Consider the following 23,293-nt stretch of genomic DNA (forward strand, 5'->3'; position numbering starts at 1 on the left):
TCCAAACTGTCTTGAGGTTTTAGTGAACTTCAGATCCCAATACATATCTGAATGTTGGAGCTGGCTCCTATTCCAATTGCAGGTTAAACCCAAATCCATGATCCAGACACCTCAGATTCTGGTGAAGTTCAGATCTGGATCTGGACTTTGCAGCTCAGTCCTAGCTCTAGTTTTATCTAACCTTTTGGTACAACCAAATGTATGGGTTCTGGCAAACTCCTGTGACAAAATTAAGACCACGGTTGTTCATTTAGGACTTACTGGAAGCCCTTGAATAGAAAGTCCACTTGGCCCTTGGGGTCCTGGATGCCCTTGGGGTCCTGGAGCACCAACTTCACCACGAGGTCCATCTAGGCCCTATGACACCAAAAGAGAAAACATAAAGGCCATAAGTTTAACTCTACTGTACATAAGAAGGAAGTGTCTGTGTGCAGAATTAAATACCAATAGATTCAACAGCACCTAAAATATGAGTTAACGTGTTGACAGGACAATAAGGCTCCTGTTTACAAAGGCCTGATTCCTTTAGGCATGCAAAAAGCCACAAATATATGCTGACAGCTGCAGCACTATGCATTTTACTGCCCCTGATCCAGAAACAAACATGATGTGTAGCTGGTGTGATCCAGGAGACCTGGACGCTGTTCACCCAACAAGCACCAATGGCATTTGGCTACACCCTTTCTTCAAGAACATCAGAGACATTCTAGATTTAAGCTCATTCAAAAAAAGCAAAAACTCTAGATTTAGACACAAACAGACAAAAGCCAAAAAAAGGGTGCATGTTACAACTGTATAGTGGTGGCAGATTACCTTTGGACCTTGATCACCATGATGACCCTTTGGGCCTCTGACACCTGGACCACCCTGTAAAGCACATGATTAGTGTTAGCAGAAAAGTAAATCCCACAAAAAACAAACAGTTCTTTCTTCTTCCTGAATCATATAGATTATTTTATTCTTGTAGGCCCCAATTCAGGAAAGCAACCCTACTGAGGGAACTACCTAGCTGTGTGCTTAAGTTCTACCAATTCATTGAGGTTTAAAGCATATGCTTAATAGTAGTCCTATGTAGGGATGGACTTGAGCTCAGGAAAGTACTTAAGCCTGTACCAATGCATTATAATGCACTAGGATCAAAATATTGCTGCAGGCAGTGACCCAGCTGGATACACAGATAAGCTTTTTTTCTTATTGTTAAAATGCTCTCCACATCTGCTCTTTCGAATATCATCACACTGTTAAAGGCTGACGTTCCAGCGATTCTAGTAATGTTTTTATCAGATAAAACCTCCGAGAGACCCATTGTGTTTGCTATGGTTTAATTTCAGAGCCATTCAATTTCTCGCTCCCCATTTCTCCTTTTTTGCTTTCTTCACTGATGCCTGAATCTTTTAATCATTTGTTAACCAACTGCAGTCTAAACCTTTTGTTAACAGTATTGTGTGGGACACTGGAATTGTGCATTTCTAAGGATGACTGCCTTGAATATGTTTCTGATATACATGCAAGACGTGTCTTGCCCTCTTGGATGATTTTAATGAAATATTTATTTTTAAGTTTTTATATTCTTGTAATAAATACTCACTAATTGTCTCTCTCTACCCCACCCTTGGGATAATGTTTATCTTCTTAGAGTGTGAGCATTTCAGGGCCGGGCCAATCTCTGTGTCTCTAAAGAATCTAGTACAATTAGACATCATTCCTCCCCAGGATGTGGGGAGGTGCTACAAAATATCAAATAGATAATAAAATAATATAGCAAATGGGACTACTAAAAAGATATTGACTTACAAGCCAAACCAAGTAATATTTACTTTAAGGGGCAAGAAATCAGTGTTCTTTGACACACAAAGACAATATATGTATTATGACATATAAAAATTTTATTACAGGTATGTTAAGCTTGCAAAATCAAGCACTCGTAAATTAAGAAATGCTAGAATTAAAGCTGTCTGTGCAACTTTACTTTCACTTCCTTGTGTGTATACACCACAAACATCTTTAATTACATGATCACATACTATTTTCCCACCCTCATCCTCCTTTGCTCCAAGTCTCCCCAGTTCTACTCCCTCATCAGATCCACATCCCAGTCCCTGCCCTTCCACCCCCTCCCTGGCTCCTCATCCCAATCTTGTTCAACTATTTGCCTGCTGCCCCCCTCTCTAACCAGGCTGGCTTCTCACAATCTGCCTTTCCATCAGGCTGCCTTCTCCTCCATGCTGTTTAGGCACCAGCTGGTAAGGGATTGAAAGTACAGGAGAGAGAGTCTCTCTGCTCTCAGTTCCTGTACCCAGTGCCACAGTGGCTTCCAGAAGGAGCAATTGCATGGATAGTCCTGGTCAGCCCCTGAAGCCTGGGGATGGGGCATACTCAGCCCGAATGAAATCTTCAGAGAATTTCACTGAAATTCTAAAAATTCTAAAGAGCTTGTGTGAACTGAGATTTTTCAGAGGCTCATAATTAGGTTAAATTTGGGTGAATTTTCACAGGGACAGCAAAAGACATATCCCTGACAGCAGGGCAACACCCTTGTCCAATTTCAAGTCCTTGCTCTAAAGAATGGAGATGCTAGAACCTTTCAATGAAACAACTGTAAGAATTTTTTTTAAACATAATAAAAACAACATGCTTTTCTCTAGCCTCATTCTGAGAAACAGATGACATTTTTTGGATAAAACTTAAAAAAAAAAAACAGCCTGAAGCAGACACACATTCATAGATTTTGTGGCCAGAAGGGACCATTGGATCTAGTCTGATCTCCTGTGTAACACAGGCCATAAAAATGTTACTCAGTTATCCCAGTTTTGAGCCCAAGCACTTCTGTTTGAGACTAAAGCATATCTTCCAGAAAAGCATCCACTCTTGATAAGAAGACATCAAGAGTGGAAGAATCCAGCATATCTTTTAGATTCATAGATTCATAGATACTAAAGTCAGAAGGGACCATTCTGATCATCTAGTCCGACCTCCTGCACAGCGCAGGCCACAGAATCTCACCCACCCACTCCTATGAAAAACCTCACCTATGTCTGAGCTATTGAAGTCCTTAAATCATGGTTCAAAACTTCAAGGAGCAGAGAAGCCTCCCTCCAGTCAACCATGCCCCATGCTACAGAGGAAGGCAAAAAAACCTCCAGGGCCTCTCCAATCTGCCCTGGAGGAAAATTCCTTCCTGACCCCAAATATGGCAATCAGCTAAACCCTGAGCACATGGGCAAGATTCACCAGCCAGATACCCAGGAAAGAATTTTCTATAGTAAATCAGATCCCATCCATCTAATATCCCATCTCAGGGGATTTGGCCTATTTACCCTGAATATTTAAAGATCAATTACTTACCAAAATCCCATTATCCCATCATACCATCTCCTCCATAAACTTATCGAGTAGAATCTTAAAACCAGATAGATCTTTTGCCCCCACTGCTTCCCTTGGAAGGTTATTCCAAAACTTCACTCCTCTGATGGTTAAAAACCTTCGTCTGATTTCAAGTCTAAACTTCCTGGTGGCCAGTTTATACCCATTTGTTCTTGTGTCCACATTGGTGCTGAGCTGAAATAATTCCTCTCCCTCTCCTATATTTATCCCTCTGATATATTTATAGAGAGCAATCATATCTCCCCTCAACCTTCTTTTAGTTAGGCTAAACAAGCCAAGGTCCTTAAGTCTCCTTTCATAAGACAAGTTTTCCATTCCTCGGATCATCCTAGTAGCCCTTCTCTGTACCTGCTCCAGTTTGAATTCATCCTTTTTAAACATGGGAGACCAGAACTGCACACAGTATTCTAGGTGAGGTCTCACCAGTGCCTTGTATAACGGTACTAAAACCTCCTTATCCCTACTGGAAATGCCTCTCCTGATGCATCCCAAAACCACATTAGCTTTTTTCACAGCCATATCACATTGGCAGCTCATAGTCATCCTATGATCAACCAATACTCCAAGGTCCTTCTCCTCTTCCGTTACTTCTAATTGATGCGTCCCCAACTTATAACTAAAATTCTTGTTATTAATCCCTAAATGCATAACCTTACACTTCTCACTATTAAATTTCATCTTATTACTATTACTCCAGTTTACAAGGTCATCCAGATCCTCCTGTATAATATCCCGATCCTTCTCCGAATTGGCAATACCTCCCAGCTTTGTATCATCTGCAAACTTTATTAGCACACTCCCACTTTTTGTGCCAAGGTCAGTAACAAAAAGATTAAATAAGATTGGTCCCAAAACCGATCCCTGGGGAACTCCACTGGTAACTTCCCTCCAACCTGACAGTTCGCCTTTCAGTAGGACCCATTGCAGTCTCCCCTTTAACCAATTCCTTATCCACCTTCTGATGTTCATATTGATCCCCATCTTCTCCAATTTAACTAATAATTCCCCATGTGGCACGGTATCAAATGCCTTACTGAAATCTAGGTAAATTAGATCCACTGCATTTCCTTTATCTAAAAAATCTGTTACTTTTTCAAAAAAGGAGATTAGGTTGGTTTGGCAGGATCTACCTTTTGTAAAACCATGTTGTATTTTGTCCCATTTACCATTGACTTCAATGTCCTTAACTAATTTCTCCTTCAAAATTTTTTCCAGGACCTTGCATACTACAGATGTCAAACTAACTGGCCTGTAGTTACCCGGATCACTTTTTTTTCCTTTCTTAAAAATAGGAACTATATTAGCAATTCTCCAATCATTCGGTACTATTCCTGAGTTTACAGATTCATTAAAAATTCTTGCTAATGGGCTTGCAATTTCAGGTGCCAATTCCTTTAATATTCTTGGATGAAGATTATCTGGGCCCCCCGATTTAGTCCCATTAAGCTGTTTCAGTTTCGCTTCTACCTCTGATATGGTAATATCTACCTCTATATCCTCCTTCCCATTTGTCATGCTACCATTATCCCCAAGATCCTCTTTAGCCTTATTAAAGACTGAGGCAAAGTATTTGTTTAGATATTGGGCCATGCCTAGATTATCTTTAACCTCCGCTCCATCCTCGTGTTAAGCGGTCCCATTTCTTCCTTCATAGTTTTCTTCTTATTTATATGGCTATAGAACCTTTTACTATTGGTTTTAATTCCCTTTGCAAGGTCCAACTCTACTCGACTTTTAGCCTCTCTCACTTTATCCCTACATCTTCTGACCTCAATTAGGTAGCTTTCCTTGCTGATCCCTCCCATCTTCCACTCCCTGTATGCTTTCTGCTTCTTCATAATCACCTCTCTAAGATGCTTGCTCATCCAGCTTGGTCTACAACTCCTTCCTATGAATTTTTTCCCCTTTCTTGGGATACAGGCTTCCGATAGCTTCTGCAGTTTTGATTTAAAGTAATCCCAGGCCTCCTCTACCTTTAGATCCTTAAGTTCTTCAGTCCAATCCACTTCTCTAACTAATTTCCTTAATTTTTGAAAGTCAGCCCTTTTGAAATCAAAAACCCTAGTTGCAGATTTATTTTTGTTAATCCTTCCATTTAGTTTGAACTGAATTAGCTCATGATCACTTGAGCCAAGATTGTCCCCTACAACCATTTCTTCTATGAGGTCCTCGCTACTCACCAAAATTAAATCTAAAATGGCATCCCCTCTAGTCGGTTCAGAAACTACTTGATGAAGGAATCTATCAGCTATCGCATTTGGGAAAATCTGAGCCCTATTATTATTACTAGCACTGGTCCTCCAGTCTATATCTGGGAAGTTAAAGTCTCCCATGATCACGCAGTTTCCATTAGTATTTACTTGATTAAAGACATTAAAAAGGGCTCGATCCATATCCAAATTAGATCCCGGAGGTCTATAGCACACCCCAAGCACTATCGTAGGAGAGGCTTTACTAGTTTTCTTCCTCAATGTAATTTTTGCCCAGACGGACTCTGTCTTATCCATTGCATCGCTTCTTATTTCTTTACATTCTACCTCATCATTGATATACAATGCTACTGCACCCCCTTTACCTTTGTTTCTGTCTTTCCTAAACAGCACATACCCTTCAATACCTGTAGTCCAGTCATGACTACTATTCCACCATGTTTCTGTTATCCCTATAATATCTGGTTTCACTTCCTGCACCAGTAGCTCTAGTTCCTCCATTTTGTTACCTAGACTCCTCGCATTGGTGTACAAACATCTTAATTTTTGCTGTTTGGACTCGCTCACATTTTGTACCCTATTAGGCACAGTCATTCTACAGCCAGTATAACCTATTAGACTAGTATCCACACCGCCCTCGCTCCTTATAAACATTCTCCTAGTATGGTAGACTAGGAGAAGTCTGGTAGACTGACTATTTGAACAATCACCCTCACAGATAAAATTTTTTGCCTAATTTCTAATTTGAATTTGTCTAGCTTCTGCTTTAAGGCCATTGGTAATTGGTATGCCTTTCTCTGCTAGATTAAAGATCCCTTTAGTAGTCAGCGTTTTCTCTCCATGGAAGTATTATCCACTGTAATCAAATCATCTCTCAATCACAGCCGGTTCTAGGGTGGATGAGCATAGCTGTCACCTGAAGTGCCAACTTCCAGGGGGCACTGAACTGCTGCTGTGATTGGCTGGCCTTTTTTTTTTTTTTTTTTTGGCTCAGCCACCTGGGGCTGGGGAGGCCAAAAACATTTATGCTCCTGATCTCAAGCCTCTTTTTAATAGACTAAACAGATTGACTCTTTAGAATCTCATTGCAAGGCATTTGCTCCAACCCTCAAATATTTTTCAGACTCTTTTCTGCCATCTCCAATTTTTCAACGTCTTTTACAATGTAGGCACCAGAACTGGATGCAGTATCCCAATATGGATTTCACCTGGCATGGAAAATTTCAGTCCAAATGGTTAGTCTGGCAAAGTTACAAGCAACTGTAAACATGGAAAGTGTCAGGTAACCTGAATTAAAGTCATCACTACATGTGCTGCCTATAAATTACATACTTTCTAAAGGTTTTCATGAGAAATATCCAAAAATTTCATCATAAATGGTTGTGGATAAGTATGAAAAAATTTTAAGGTCCTTTTTTGAAGCTGATCTTTGAAACTAGTTGCACATAAGAAAAAAAAACCTTGGTTCTAAAAAGAAAAATTCACAAGATGAGACAGGAAGTTTCTCTTCTTTATTTCCCTGAAACAATGTTGAGCCAGACAGCTAGCACATGTGAATTTCTGATTCTTAATTAGGTTATAATAGTTTTGTGTTGTTTTTTATTTAGGCCACTAATTTCTTCCAGAGATTCACATATCCTACCTGACGGGCTGACAAAAAAATATATATACCTCATAACTAGGACACTAATTTAATTCATATACATAGGAAATTAAACTTCAAAACACAGTTGATTGCTGTCTAAATTAAAACAAGACAATGGAATTGTTTTTTCCATTGTGGCAGGATATATTTTTTGTTTGAGTGAGATCTATTATCTCCAGTGAAATATTAACATAAAAAAAAAGCTTCCCGAGAGCTCTTCTTCAAGTTTGCACAGCTATGACTTGAGGGGTTTAAAGCTTGCATGAATGAGATCTTTACTGAAGTTAAGACTCTTTATTTCCTGCATGTCTTAAGTTTTTTTCTTCTTTAAGTATGAAGTGGTTAGGGGCCCAACTTCAACAGATGATTAAATAAATAATTTGCCTCTGAAAAAATTGAGAGAGATCACTAGAAGTATTCAAAAACAGATCATACATCAGGAGAAACAAAGTAAATTAAAATCATACTCCAGGAAAAATTGTTTGGATTAAATGATCCAGGAGGTCTTTTCCAGCCTATCATCTATGATTCTATGAAGAGGTGTGTGTGTTTTTTAAAGTTATGTACAACCTGAGGAGACAGAAGCATTCAATACTATAAAAGAAAATGTACTTAATGAGAGCATTAAAACTTTATTATACACCTTATTATTTATATTTTCTTAGCTCTTTAGTGTATAACAACAATTCGCTGTTTCACAATGTTCTATTTTATTAATTTTTATAGTGCCCATTTTTTCCACATTTCAGTGTTGTGATATAAAACCTCAGAAATAGTCAAAGAAACATAATGCTACCTACAACGGGCAGCACTGTGATCACTAACAATACAGCAATAAAGAACCCATCAAACATAAAGAAACATACAGAGGGGTTACCCACCATGTAGTAACTTGTGTTCTTTGTGATGTGTTGTCCCTATGTATAGGGCACTTCAGGTTGCACGTGTTTTATGCGCTCACAACTGGAGATTTTTCCCTAGCAGTGTCTATGTGGTCCAAGCATGTGCTCCCACTCTGCTTGTGCTCTGCATTGAGGGAAATAAAGGGGGCAACGTTCTCAATCACTAGTTCCCAGTAAGGGGAAACCAGACAGTTGGAAAGGAGGGTGGATAGTACACTACACATCGGAACAGCACATCTTGAAGAACTCAAGTTACTATCAGATAACTCCTCCTCCTTCTTCCTCAAGCAATTGTCCCTCTATATAGTGCACTTCAGTTGATTCACAAGCAGTGTCTTTATCAGGAAGCGGGGGTATTGGAATACTATATGTGACGGGGCAAGGCCAAATGGCTATGGGAGAGTAGTTGGAGATAGATATATTAGCTCCAGGCTAAACAAATCCCTGGTACCAGGATAAGTGAAATGGCAGCTGCTCCAGGTCAATTAAGACACCTGGGGCCAATTAAGAACTTTCCAGAAGGCAGGGAGAAGGCTAGGTTGATTGGGACACCTGAAGCCAATCAGGGGCTGGCTGAAACTAGTTAAAAGCCTCCCAGTTAGTCAGGTGGGAGTGCATGTCAGGAGCTGTGGGAAGAAGTTGCGCGGTTGGAGAGGCTGAGTAGTACACACCATATCAGGGACAAGGAAGGAGGCCCTGAGGTAAGGGTGAAGTGGAGCTTGAGGAAGTCAGGGCTGCTGTGGGGGAAATAGCCCAGGGAATTGTACGTCATGTTTCTAAAAGGTCAGTTACCATAGCTGATACTATTAGGGTCCCTGGGCTGGAGCCCGAAGTAGAGGGTGGGCCCGGGCTCCCCCCCCCACCTTTGCCCCCTGATTAATCACTGAGACTGGGAGACAACAGAGACTGTGCAAGGAAGGATAACTTCTCCTCACCTCCCTCGCTGGCTTATGATGAAAATGGTTCAGTAGACTGTGACCCTTGTCTCTAGAGAAAGAAGGGTTACATGGAGGGTCACAGTGAGTCTCTGAGGCTAGCAAAATCTGCCAGGAAACGAGGGACCCACAGAGGCAAGGACAGAACTTTGTCACATATGGTACAACAGACTGAAGCACTATTCTGCCAAGAGAGGCTCCAGAAGCAGCTGCTTGCATCAGTGCATAGCATTCAGCAAAAGTGTGAGCAGAATTCCAAGCTGCTGACATCTGTGGAGCAGCAATAGGAACGTCTTTAAGGGAAGCTACCAAAGCTGCCTGAACCAGGGGCGGCAGGTTTGTATAATTTTTGGTGGTACCTAGAATGGGTCCAAGTCCCCTCCACACCCCACACACACACCTGCTGAAGGCTCTGGAAGGGAGTTTGCGTGTGAGAGGGGGTTTGGGGTGCAGGCTCTGGGAGGAAGTTTGGGTGCGGGAGGGGTGCGGGCTTTGGGATGGAATTTGGGTGCAAGCTCTGGGCTGGGGCAGGGGTGCAGGAGGGGGTGCGGGCTCTGGGAGGGAGTTTGGGTGCAGGAGGGGGTTTGGGGTGCAGGCTCTGGGAGAGAGTTTGGGTGCAGGAGGGGTGTGGGCTCTGGGAGGGAGTTTGGGGGCTGGATGTGGGCTCTGGGCTGGGACAGGGGGTTGGGGTGCAGAAGGGGGTCCGGGAGTGGGTTTGGGATGCTGGGTGTGGGCTCTGGAAGGGGGTTTGGGTGTTGTGTGTGGGCTCTGGCTGGAACAGAGGGGTTGGGGTACAGGGTGGGGCCAGGGATGAGGAGTTTGGGGTGCAGAAGGCAGGCTGCTCCAGGGCTGGGGCGGGGAGCCAGAGAGGAGGACTCCCCCCAGCCCTCTTCCTCCCCAGCAGCAGCAAGCTCCGGGGGGAGAGGGGGGACCTCTCCCCGCCCCCCCCCCCAGCATGACGCTGACCCAAGGCCCCCCAGGCTGCTGCTCAGGAGTTCCAGCCAGGATAAGCCCCTCCCTTGGAGTCACCTGCCGGGGGGAGGGGGCTGCTATACGCCTCTTCCCTCCTCCCTCCGCAGGTGCAGCAGCTGCCTCAGCTTGCCCCCGGTGCCACTCTCTTGTAGCCAGCAGCAGCCAGCGAGGGAGTGCAGCGTGGAGCTGCAGGGGGCAGCCGCCCACTGTACAGGACAGGCAGGGATGTTCAGGGGAGGCGTGCGGGGATGACAGGCGGGATACTCTGGGAGAGGCGCACAGGGGTGGCAGGTGGGGTCAGGGGAGAGACCCGGCCCCAAATGTTAGTGGAGCCAGGCCTCCTGGGCCCTGAATTTGTTGGAGCCTGGGCACCATGGGCCCATATAACTTGCTGCCCCTGGCCTGAACTCTAGTTGAATGAGTTCTTATGCCACCCTCAAGCGAGATATCATTCATCTCATAGCAAAGTAGGATGCATCCTGGAATCCATTTTGACTGTCTCTGGGAGAAGATGGCCTCGCCTTTCACACTGTCACAATTCAGGGCATCTGCACCTGTCTTCCTTCTCCATTGACCACTGAGGGCACCCACTCTAGGCTCCTGGCTCCTCCACCATAACCTCTCTTGGACAAAGAGCCATCTCTCTCCTGCTCCTGATCAGGGTTTTTCCAGGCACAGTTTTCTGCCTAGCTGTGATATCCCCAGCAAGCCAGCAACTTCTGTGCTTTGCTTTCTCTTTGAAGGCTATAAACAGCTGTAATTACCAGCAGTCACAGGTTACCACACAGCTCTTTATAAGCAAGCACATTTATCCTTAAGGTGAAAATGTTGCAGAGAAAACATTAAAAACCATAAAAGAATCTACATGCAGACTAAAAAGCTTATCAGAGGTCACCCCAACTCCAACTTCGGGCTCTGGTAGATGTCAGTCCTTCAAAACCCTCCACTGGGTCTTCTCTGTGGTTACGTGTTTGTAATTGTCTCAGATTCAGAACCATAACCATCATGAATAGTTCAGTCTTTCCATTACTGTATATAGCTTGGGCCCTTGAACTTCAAATTCTGGGAACAGGTAATCAAAGGACAATACTTCTCTCCCCAGAGCAGAGTTTCAAAAAGTTGGTGTTTTGCATAACTAGAAGTGGGAAATTTGCATTTGCCTCTCCATAGAGCAGTGGTTCTCTGACTTTTGTATTGGTGACCCTGTTCACACAGCAAGCCTCTGAGTGTGACCCCCCTTATAAATTAAAAATGCTTTATTATATTTAACACTATTACAAATGCTGGAGGTGAAGCGGGGTTTGGGGGTGGAGGCTCGTGACCCCCCATGTAATAACCTTGTGAGACCCTCAGGGGTCATGACCCCCAGTTTGAGAACCCCTGCCTTAGAGATTACCCAAGCAAACACTTGGACCTGTTTGTCCTAAAAGTTCATTCTTGTCTGGCAAGTTGTTCAATACAATCCTTTGAAGTTCACATCACATCTCTCCCCTACAGAGAAGTTACATACAATCCCAGCCCACAATAGTAAATAAACTATGCATTTAATACAATCAACTCCAAAGATACTTAAACTTGATTCAATACATTTTTTTCAAGGAGATTACAGGAAATTGTCACATTTATGTCACAAATATGTTCTGTGGATGAGACGAGTCTAGGGGAAATTTGGAAAGGTTTCATTCCGTGAAGGTAGAAAGCAAGAGCCCTAGGCGTGTCCAGTGAATTCCATGCCACTTCTTTTCTGCCAAAGTGGGGGTTAGGGAAAAACAGAAGGAGAGGGATAGTTTGGATTATGTGAAAGTCTGACATCACCTTAGGGACAAATTCAGGATGAACTCACCTTAACCTTGTGGAACATTCTATGGAAGAAGTCAGCCAGGAGCACCCATTCTCCCTGACTCTTCTGGATGACACGATAAAACCAGAAATGCTCCCTTCATAGATATATGTAGCAGGGAACAGGATTCCAGGGTCTTGGTGAGGGTGATTTAAAAAGATGTAATCCCCAGGGTAATACCAATGTTGCCACAAGAAGGAAGACACAAATCAAACCCTTCAGAAAGTGGGCAGTGACTGGATGGGAGAACACAGAGTAGGCATCTGCAGGAGGATGACATGGTCTCATTGCCAGCTGGTGTACTCTGAGGAAGCTGACAGATAACCCTGAGAATTTTAAGGACAAGAGGTACTTCAGTATGTCTGGGATCTTAGCTTGTAAAGGGGAAATTCCTGGTTGGTTATACCAGAACATAAGTCTTTTTCTACTTTACTTCATAACATTTGCTGGCAGAATCCTTCCTACTGCTGCTCAGGATGGCCCGGACATCAGACAAACAGGCCCTCTCTAACTCTGACATCCATCCAAATACCACGACCTCAGATGAAACGTGACTGGTTTGGGATGGCAAGTCCATCCTTTGTCCTAGATTAGTAGCTGATGTATCAGAGGAAGGAGGAGAGGAGATTGGACACATAGTTGCAGAAGCATTGGGTACCAGAATTGTCAGACCCGCCCTGATGCTATAAGGATCATCGAATATCAGGATTGGAAGGGACCTCATCTAATCCAACCTCCTGCTCAAAACAAGACCAATCCCCAATTTTTGCCCCAGATCCCTAAATGGCCCCCCTCAAGGATTGAACTCACAACCCTGGGTTTAGCAGGCCAATGCTCAAACCACTGAGCTATCCCTCCCCCCCAGGAAAGGATGACTTGCTAGTTGTCCTGTCTGTTTTTCCTCAACTCTTGAGTTCAGAGGAGAATGGGGGTGGGATGTGTACCACAAGGCTCCCAAACATTGTGTGAGAAACATGTCACCTAGAGACCCTGGCCTGCAGCCCCTCTGGAGCAAAACTCCTTGCAGTTGTTGTTCACATGGGACACAAAGAAATCCATGTATGGCAGACCCCACACCCCAAACACCTCACAGACAATCAGGTTGTGCAACTCCCACTTGTGTTCAGTGAAGAAGAGTCTGATCAGAGAATCCACCCGAGTGTTGTGGACACCTGGCATGTGGATACCGGTTAGTGTAAGCAGCATGGGAATGTACCAGTTCCAGAGGGTGATGACCTCCATGCAGAGCTGTGAAGCCTATGCTCCTCCTTGTTTGTTAATATAATAAACTGCCATCGTGATGTCTAACAACACCTGAATTGACTGGTTGCAGATATAAGGGAGGAATTGCTCGCAGGCTAATCTGACTGCTCTCAGCTCTAACAGATTGATATGATGCATAAACTTGTGAGGGGACCACTTCCCCTGTCCCTCCATGTGTGGTCACAGTCTTTGTTGGAAGTGGGGGGTTTGAATGGTACCCCCACTGAGTAAGGGAGGCCAAGCTTCTTTGGGGAACTGCGACTAGCAGGTAGAGACTGCACTTGCCCAAAGTGCCTGCAACCAGGCTTGTAGACATTTGAGGTAAAGCCTCACAAATGAATGTAGGTCTATTCAAAGCAAGGCGTGAAACAAAGCATAAATTATAGTAGCCTTCTCAATATGTAAAAGAATGTAGCTAGTAGAAAAGAGACAGATCAGGATAGTAAGCAATGTGTGATAGCTTACAGGTATGGCCTAGCACGTAGTGCAGCGTATGAAGATCTCATGATCTAGATGGGAATGGGCTACAAAAATTGGTAGACCAATCATAAAGCATGTGCTATGAGGTATTAACCAATAGTATTAAGTGTAAGTGTGTAAATAAGCTGATTCATGATTATGTACATTGAATGTGTGGTATGTGTGGTATGCCCTGGACTCACCCTCTCTGCCAATCAACTTGAGTGTAGTCTGATTGTATGCCATTAATGATGAGTACAGAGTTCAACTCATTTCTTGGATACCAGAGAACTGGATGAAGTGTTCTCCCAGAACTGCGTGAGGTGTTCCGGATAAACCGAGTGGAAAAGGTCTCAGAGGGTATCACAACAATGGGTCACATAAGTATTCATGGCCATATGGTTCAACAGCACCAGGCAGGATTATATGGACATTCTGCAGCTCAAATGTATTCACTGAGTGAGTCCAGTGATAGAGAGGAAGCTGTCCTCTGGCTTTAAAAAAACCTTGCCCTAATGAATTCTATGGATTGTGAGGGTTCCTGGGTGGACTTCTTCAGGTTCACCTGGAGGCCTAAACTCTTGAACAGAAGCATTGTGCTTGTCTCCCACCGTTTCCTGGTAAGATCATCCCTTCAGAAGTCAGTCATCTAAGGAAGGGTAAACTGTGGCCCCTTGCTGACAAAGTCAGCAGGTACCACTGACAGTACATTGTTAAATACTCTTGAAGCCATTGAGAGCCCAAAGGGAAGAGCTCTATATTGGCAGTGCAATTGACCAGCCACAAATCTCAGGAATCTCCTGTGTGCCAGATGAATGTCTATGTGAAAGCAGGCCACTTTGAGATCGAAGACCATGAATGAGTTGTCTGAAACTAGTAATGAGATATTGGAGTACAAGGTTACCATTCTGAACTTTAAGTAGCAGATGAACTTGTTCAGTTCCCTGAAGTACAGAATGGGTCTCTATCCCCTGTCTTCTTGGGGACGAAGAAGTACTTTGAGTAGAACTCATTTCCCCTTGAGGTAGAGGTACCAGATCTACTGCCCCCAGTTTGAGGATTCACTCTACCTCTTGCAGGAGGATGCTCTCATGAGAGGGGTCCCCAAAAGAAGATGGGAAAGGGGGTTAGGGAAGGAAGAGAACTGGATGGTGTACCCCAAAGAAATAACCTCTAGTACCCATCTGTCAGTTATGATTTCTGCCCAGGCATGCAGATAATGAGAAAGTTGGCCTCCACAGGCAGGGGAAAGACCAGAAGGGTGGGGCAGATCTGGAGACACAGTTGGTGGACAGTTCTTAAAGTTGATTTGTATATCTTCAAATCAGTGGCACTGCTATGGGTACCCACATGGCGCCACAGTATGCCAACATTTTTATGGCTGACTTAGAACAACGCTTCCTCAGCTCTCGTCCCCTAATGCCCCTACTCTACTTACGCTACATTGATGACACCTTCATCATCTGGACCCATGGAAAAGCAGCCCTTGAGGAATTCCACCATGATTTCAACAATTTCCACCCCACCATCAACCTCAGCCTGGACCAGTCCACACAAGAGATCCACTTCCTGGACACTACAGTGCTAATAAGCGATGGTCACATAAACATCACCCTATACCGGAAACCTAATGACTGCTATACTTACCTACATGCCTCCAGCTTTCATCCAGACCACACCACATGATCCATTGTCTACAGCGAAGCTCTACGATACAACCGCATTTGCTCCAACCCCTCAGACAGATACAAACACCTACAAGATCTCTATCAAGCGTTCTTACAACTACAATACCCACCTGCTGAAGTGAAGAAACAGATTGACAGAGCCAGAAGTTACCTACTACAGGACAGGCCCAACAAACAAAATAACAGAACGCCACTAGCCATTACCTTCAGCCCCCAACTAAAACCTCTCCACGCATCATCAAGGATCTACAACCTATCCTGAAGGACGACCCATCACTCTCACAGATCTTGGGAAACAGGCCAGTCCTTGCTTACAGACAGCCCCCCAACCTGAAGCAAATACTCACCAGCAACCACACACCACACAACAGAACCACTAACCCAGGAACCTATCCTTGCAACAAAGCCCGTTGCCAGCTCTGTCCACATATCTATTCAGGGGACACCATCATAGGGCCTAATCATACCAGCCACACTATCAGAGGCTCATTCACCTGCACATCTACCAATGTGATATATGCCAGCAATGCCACTCTGCCATGTACATTGGTCAAATTGGACAGTCTCTATGTAAAAGAATAAATGGACACAAATCAGACGTCAAGAATTATAACATTCAAAACCAGTTGGAGAACACTTCAATCTCTCTGGTCACTTGATTACAGACCTAAAAGTCGCAATATTACAACAAAAAAACTTCAAAAACAGACTCCAAGGAGAGACTGCTGAATTGGAATTAATTTGCAAACTAGACACCATTAAATTAGGCTTGTATAAATACTGGGAGTGGATGTGTCATTACACAAAGTAAAACTATTTCCCCATGTTTATTTTTCCCTCCTACTGTTCCTCACATGTTCTTGTCAACTGCTGGAAATGGCCCACCTTGATTATCACTACAAAAGGTTTTTTTTCTCTCCTGCTGGAAATAGCTCACCTTACCTGATCACTCTGGTTACAGTGTGTATGGTAATACCTATTGTTTCATGTTCTCTGTGTATATAAAATCCCCTACTGTATTTTCCACTGCATGCATCCAATGAAGTGAGCTGTAGCTCATGAAAGCTTATGCTCAAATACATTTGTTAGTCTCTAACATGCCACAAGTACTCTTTTCCTCTCTGGTATGTCTCTTCAGCTTCTCTTGCTTTACTTCCATTTATTCTCTTACTTATCTCTTATGGGCAGTCTTTTAACTTCCTCATCTTTGTCTACATATTCTTGTGGCATAATAACTCTTTTATTGCTCTCATTCTTGTTGAATTCTCTTCATTAATTCTTTCTTCTCTTCAACGAGCCTCCATCTATTTAGTTAGAGCCATTCTTTCTTAGACCTTCTCATCCCCACTGTAGTAATGGCTGCATCCACACTTGCTTCTTTGAAAAACTGCCATTGTTCTTCTATGTCCTCCATCAGTGATGTTAGATCTTCAGATTCTATCACTAAGTTGCAACTTAAAATGTGCTTTCACAGCTGGATCTAACAACTTTCTAGCATCATGCATACCCTCTGCATTGCCTGGTGTTAATTTCTTTATTTTTATTTTGATTGTCCCAATAACAAGAAGGTCACTTCCAACATCAGCACTCATTTAAACCCTGGCATTGAACAGTGATCTTCTCCAGCACTTATTAATGATCAAGCTGTCTCTGGGTGAAGCCATCATTTGATTTCAATTTCAGTTTATGTCTTTCCTTATGTGGAAATAGCATGCCCCCAATGCAGAAATCAACAAAACGTTCTCCCCATTGTTAGTCTGTCCTTGGATTCCATATCTGCCCATAATGTGTTCATACCATAATGTGTTCATATCCAATATTATCATCATCACCAATTTGTCTATTTAGATCTTCCCTGAGGATAACAATATCATATTTGCCAAGGATGCTGTGCAATCTTTCATAGAAACAGTTGAACCCAGGGATTGGTAACCTTCGGTACATGGCCCATCAGAGTAATCCGCTGGTGGGCCGCAAGACAGTTTGTTTACGTTGACCGTCTGCAGTGGCTGTGGTTCACTGTTCCCGGCCAATGGGAGCTGAGGGAAGCGACAGACTCCTCCTGTTCCTGTTGCTATTCTTCCCCATGCTACTGAAGTTGTGGTTCCTCAGAAGGCTGAGGAAGCTTCTCTTCTACCCTAGGAATCCTAGGCATGCTGGAGTCCTCGTGCGACAAAGCAGTTATACTGGATGGTAATTACATGGGTCTTCCAAGGCCCAATACTGCCACTAAAGGATCTCATAGCCCCTCACTACTGGGCTGCAGCAGGAAGGGTACCAATGAAAATAGGGGTAATATTCCCTCCTACAGGAGTAGTTAGAAATGCTGGAAACTCCACCCCCTCAAGCAGTGCCTCAGGGTATAGTCCAGGACTGGGTGTCCATCGTAGTCCTTTTCTGACTCTGAGGAGTTGATCATGGAGAGGGAGTCCTTAATACCAGAGCAAATGGTGTTGATCTGCCTCTACTTGTTGATAGTAACAGAGACAGTCTGGCTTGACCCCTGCTTGTGGATGAGGATGAGTATCACAACAAAAGAGTACCGACTGAAGTTCTGGGACTGGGCATTGTGGTCTGGAGTGGAGAGATGACTCCAGTTCGGAAGCAGTAGAAGGTCTTCCAGAGTGGAGCAGTGAATCATCGTTGATGGAGTAATTTTCATAACTTGGGTCATTGAAGTAGAGGGTGCCAGATCTGGCAATACCAACTGGGATTTTGGTGCCAAAGAAGCAGTCCCATTTCCAGAGTGTGCTGCAGTTTTCCCTTTTGAAATCTTGATCTGGTGCTTCTCAGTGCCAGATGGTCCCGTTCCAGAGCACAAGACTCCTGATGACTTGGTTTGGGACTTTCCCTCATACCTGGAAGGCTGCTATTCTTTCTTCCTCATAACACAGTCATTTACAGACTTGAAGTGGGATTGAGAACATTCCCTCACAACCAATTAGGGCCTGAGTCTGCAAGCCTTCCACATCCAAACCTCCCACTGACTTCAAATAAATCTTTGCACATGAAGTAGCTGCAGGACTGGGGCTTAATGTCTCTACTCAAAATTACTTAATCCATCTATTTATTTTCATGCAATTTCTCTGCTAGAGAAAAGAAAGCAAGGCAAGTGTATTCACTACCCATCTCCACTGAAATAGAATTTCTGAAATATCTATCCATATGCAGCTATTTGGGGAGGGTTTGGCATACATCACACTTGAGAGATTTCAGCATAGGCAATTATCCTTCCTTTCTTTTGAGTACATAAGGCAGGTATGTCAGGCTAACATGAACTATTTTCTAGTTCACCAATCAATTCAAAACAAACTTCAATAGCATATAGCTCAAAGGAACAGATCAGGATGTTTTCCTAAGACCTAGCCTATTGTAAGAGAATGTCAACAAAGTTCTGCTCTTACTTATAATTCTAAGGGAGCGTCTGCCTCCAAATCTTCCTTTCTTGGTGCCATTGTGATAACTGAGGGGACTCACACGGTTACTTTTTTAAATGCCAAGCTAAAATTTATTTCACTCACAAGGTGCAAAATGACTGGGTTAATGATTATTAAAAATGTAGATTCCACTACCATAGGCATCTTAAAATATTATACATGAGACATATGGGAAAGAAAAGGATACACAGTACAAAATAGAACAGACTAAATTAATGACAATAAAATAGAGTAAATTAAAATGGATGATTTTAGATAAACCACTAAACATCAGAGTTATTCTAAAGCACTGGATTATTAAAAGGAAAGAAACAATTTACCCAGGACTTATCCTGTATTATATCATTGGCCTGGTATACTCTAAAAATACATGTGGCAATACAATTTTGATTCACTAGCCACCATAAGAGGCACATTTTGTAGGAGTAAAAAACAACAGTGAAAGAAAAATGCCTACCAATGTTGAAAAGAAGCATGTTTCTGTAAAGTTCAGGGGCCACCATGGAGTCATGGCAGGGATTAATTTGATCCTAGAATCCTAGCTAGAATTGATTCCACTTGAATGCAAAAATCCCATCAGGTGAAAGGTGTTTCTTGAAAAAGCCCGCAGTAGTGTCAGATAATTACAGCCCTGAGGGGCTAGTTTAGCAGTCCTTTCACACATATCACACCCATTGACACCACTGAAGGACCACAAGATAAAAATCATATTGTCCTTAAAATAATTAGAATTTTGACAGGATTCCTGTATCCACTTGAAATGAACTCTGGCTGTTCAGACACAGAAAACATGTTCAAGAACAGTTCATTCTTGTAAAAAGATTAACCGCCAAGATGCTGCCAGGATAAGTGTCGGCTTGGATATGCTGTGCACGTGTCTAAAGTGCAAGTTGGGCCTGTCCAGTGTCTAGTCTGATTTGTGCACTCAAGGTTTTTCAGAAAACTATTTTCCTTCCTGAGTCAACATTTTTTACTTAATCACAACAGCTCTTCTCCCTTCTCCTTCTTCTCTGTCCCTTTACAATGTGATTATATGCCATCTATATCTCTCTGTGTTCGCATAAATGTATTAATGAATTCCAAACCTGAGGTCCACAATTTACATGAAAATCTCTATGTAAACTTAGTGCCAGTCCTATGAAGCTAATCATACAGGTTTACACTGCAGGTTTAAAAGAAAAAGCACATCCAACTGTTGTGTAAATTTGTTAGGGACACTGGTAAAGAAAAAAAATAATCCCATCATTGCAAACTAGAATTACAATTTTTAAACTGCTAAAAATCAGTCAACCGAGGCCAAATTGCAGCATTTAACCAGTGGCCTGAGTAAGAGCACCGCAGAGATTTTAGGGAGACATTGAACCACCCTCTCTATCTGATCTGCTGATACAAGGGAGACTGTAGGTTGCACCATGTTTTAGAAGTTTGTCCAGCCTGGTCTGAGATGATGTGGAAGAATGGCACAGCCATGTACCCCTTTTGTGTTCTTGTGGATAAGAGGAACCACAAGAGAAACAGTCTTTAAGTTCCTCCAAGCAGAGAGACTGTAAAAGAGTTTACCTCTAATGCAGGCCATGCAAGGTGGAAAAGGCTTTTTTCATCTCCCTGCCTCACACTCTCTGCATCCTCCTAAGGGCTAGGCACAATCTGGCCTTTAATTCATACGCATATTGTTACTGATCAAGTGTTTCAGAAAGCTAGATTCCAAGGTGTATTTAAACGTGTGTACGAGAAAGCATTCAGATAACACTATGTTGGTTTAAAAAAAAGTGGCAAGTGGGTGGCATTTGTATAGCATGTCTCTTGACTCTAGAGACAGAAACCAAAGTTTCTACAAATTGACATATTATTATTTGTATTACCATCGTGCCTAGAAGCCCTAGTCATGAACAGGACTGCACTCTGCTAACTGCTGTACAAACAGAACAAATATAGTCCATTTTACTGCCCTGCGGTTGGATTATTCCATAAGAATTTGGTTCAGTAATAGGATTAGTTTTTTAAAGCTACTGCATGAGGTCTTCACTAGCTAAGTGGAGTGAATATGCATCTCTCTGCCAGCTGTAATTAATTGTAATAGCTAAAACAGTACAGCATATCCCTTTCTCCCAGCAAATAAGACTGAAGAGTGGAGTATCTGGTACATCCGAGTACAAACATGAATAAACCCTTACCGGTGGTCCGGGAGGTCCGAGTGGTCCTTTGCTAAATTCGGAACAGGAGCAAGAATGAGGAAGAGATGGGCAACTTTCCTCATCTCTCTGAGGAGAGAGTAAAATAGGAAGTCTGTATTCAAAATATAAATTCAACAGCTGAGAATTTATAGATCAAGACAACAAATATTGAAGGGAAAATTCAAAAGCTCCTAAATAATTTAGGAGCATGAGACCCATTGAATTTCAATTGAACTCTTGCTCCAAAGACCATTAGGTCCTTTTGAAAATCTCACCTATTGATTTCATGAGTAAAATGCAAAAGTATTTGGTCTTGATGCAAGAAAAAAAAAAGTACGATGGTAGTTTAAAAAAAGGGATTCTTACCAAGGCAGGAAGTTCGCAGCATTTGTCTCTACTGGCCCAGGAAGTGGTACAAACAATGTCAAACATCTGTAACTGGAACTGTTTGAAAAAAGGAATAAAGTGCAACGTGTCTGTTAGAAGTTCAGTGAATAGGGGAGCCATTGCAAAGGGGGGAGCCATTGATCAGGGCACACAGGAGACTGATGACAGAGACACGTGCGTAGATTTAAAGCAGCAGGTCACAAATATGCCAACTTTAATATAAAGATGGGGGGAGGGGAGTGTGGTTGACCATCCTGTCCAAAATACCAGGCTTTAATTGGGACCACTATGGGCTTAAATGGCATCATGCCCACTCCTGCTACTGAATTCCTGATTCAGCCCCATGCTGCATCCCACCACCCTCCCCCGTCAAGGGGGAATGAGGCTACAATCAAGAAGGAGCTCTGTCTGTAAAAAACATTCTTTTTGCGAATATGGACTAACAGGGCTGCTACTCTGAAATCAGTAAAAACTAAATACTTCCTCTGGCCTCACAGGTCCTATGCTCAGATTTACTCTGGAACCTGTTTCCCTGAAGCCTTTTACTTGCACTGCACACCTGTCACAAGTTGTGACAATAGTTAGTGACATTTATTACCACTTCCAGTTTTATTTTATTTTTTAAATTAACTCTTTTCAATCCTTATTATCCCCAGCTGCCAGGGCTCAGGATACCATGAGAAAAGCAAAATCAACAAAACAACACCAGACGTCTTGCCAAAAACACACACAAAGAGGGAAAAATTCCTTCCTGACCCACTAAAATGATTGGGTTAAACTTATAGCAAGCTTGGAAACCCAGCTCTAATGGCTAACCCATCTATACGGCAAAGGGGTTGGGACTGCTTTTAGAACCAAGAATGGCTGATGTGTGTCCTGGAGTGCTTAACACACAAGGGGGTGGGTTTGGTGGGGCCATTTGGCTTCCTTACCTCCCCGAATTGGCCAACACGGGTTAAAGGAGGTGGAACTTCTGCTTCACTCTCCCCAGCCCAAGCCCCACTCTACAGTGTTCTGGGTGGGGAGACAGGAAAAAGGAAGGGGAAAGTGGTAACAGAGAGCACACTGCCCTCCAACCAGGACCCCAGAAGGTGACCATTCCCCTGCTAGCCCAATCAAACACCTCACCCCTCTAGCTAAGTCGGGAAGAGGCAATCTTAAATGGGCTTGCATACCAGGATATAGCCTAAATATAAGAGTTCGCCACACCACAATACATTTTAAAATGATACAGAAAATGCTGATTTAATACAGACGTCATCGACTCTGTAAAATTATGAAGATACCGGAAAAATATATAACAGAAAGTAAATGAACTGTCGAAACAGAATGAAAACCCTTTGTTAAATGCAAAGATAGGTCTCAGAAAGGTTCCTCCTGAAGATGATTCTATTTCTTCTAACCAACAAATCCTGTTCTTTTTTTTAAATTTTATTTCCTTGTGTGATCATACAGTAGTGGAAAACAAAAAGGGTCCCGATGGCACAAGAATGGAGTTTAGAAATGTCACACTGTGTCACCAATAATGAATCAGTACACAGATTGACAAATAATATTTTTCATAAAAATTGCAATCCTTGTCTAGATACAATGGTCTAAAATTGAGTATTCCTTTCACTACTCCCTAATGGCCCAATTCTGTGTGCATTTGCCCATATGGGTGGCTTTGCTCACCTGATTGGTCCTACTAATCTCACATGGCTGGTAGCTCATGTGCATGGCTCTTAGCAGACATTCACATGAATAGCCCCATGGACTTCAACAAAAGTACTCACTTCAGTAAAAGTAAGTGTGTTTGTAAGCATCTGATGGACAAGGATCTAAGTTTTAAAATTGAAATACTTTTATATGTCGCAGAAACCTCGTGCTACTGCTACCTATTAATTTCAACTAGACACATTATTTAAAGGTTCCACTGACATTGTTTCATTGCCAGTATGGAGATTGGGTCAAACTATGATTTCTTTGTGAATGGAAAGATTTACTTAAAACTAAAT

The 23,293-nt window shown here is 42.8% G+C and overlaps 1 protein-coding gene across 4 annotated transcripts in view; it reads right to left on the minus strand.

Annotated features, from left to right (window-relative positions):
• The window catches only part of COL14A1 (collagen type XIV alpha 1 chain), a 181,332-nt gene that overhangs the window by 38,333 nt on the left and 119,706 nt on the right, over positions 1 to 23,293 (minus strand). For all 4 annotated transcript variants that reach the window (XM_043507395.1, XM_043507394.1, XM_038393129.2 and 1 more), the window contains 4 exons: positions 21,276 to 21,353; positions 20,910 to 20,996; positions 814 to 867; positions 262 to 357 (listed from right to left, as the gene is read on the minus strand). In XM_043507395.1, coding sequence (XP_043363330.1) covers positions 262 to 357; positions 814 to 867; positions 20,910 to 20,996; positions 21,276 to 21,353 — 315 coding nt within the window. The remainder of the gene's footprint in view (positions 1 to 261; positions 358 to 813; positions 868 to 20,909; positions 20,997 to 21,275; positions 21,354 to 23,293) is intronic.

The sequence above is a fragment of the Dermochelys coriacea genome, chromosome 2 (assembly GCF_009764565.3).
Source record: "Dermochelys coriacea isolate rDerCor1 chromosome 2, rDerCor1.pri.v4, whole genome shotgun sequence".
Classification (NCBI taxonomy): Eukaryota; Metazoa; Chordata; order Testudines; family Dermochelyidae; genus Dermochelys; species Dermochelys coriacea.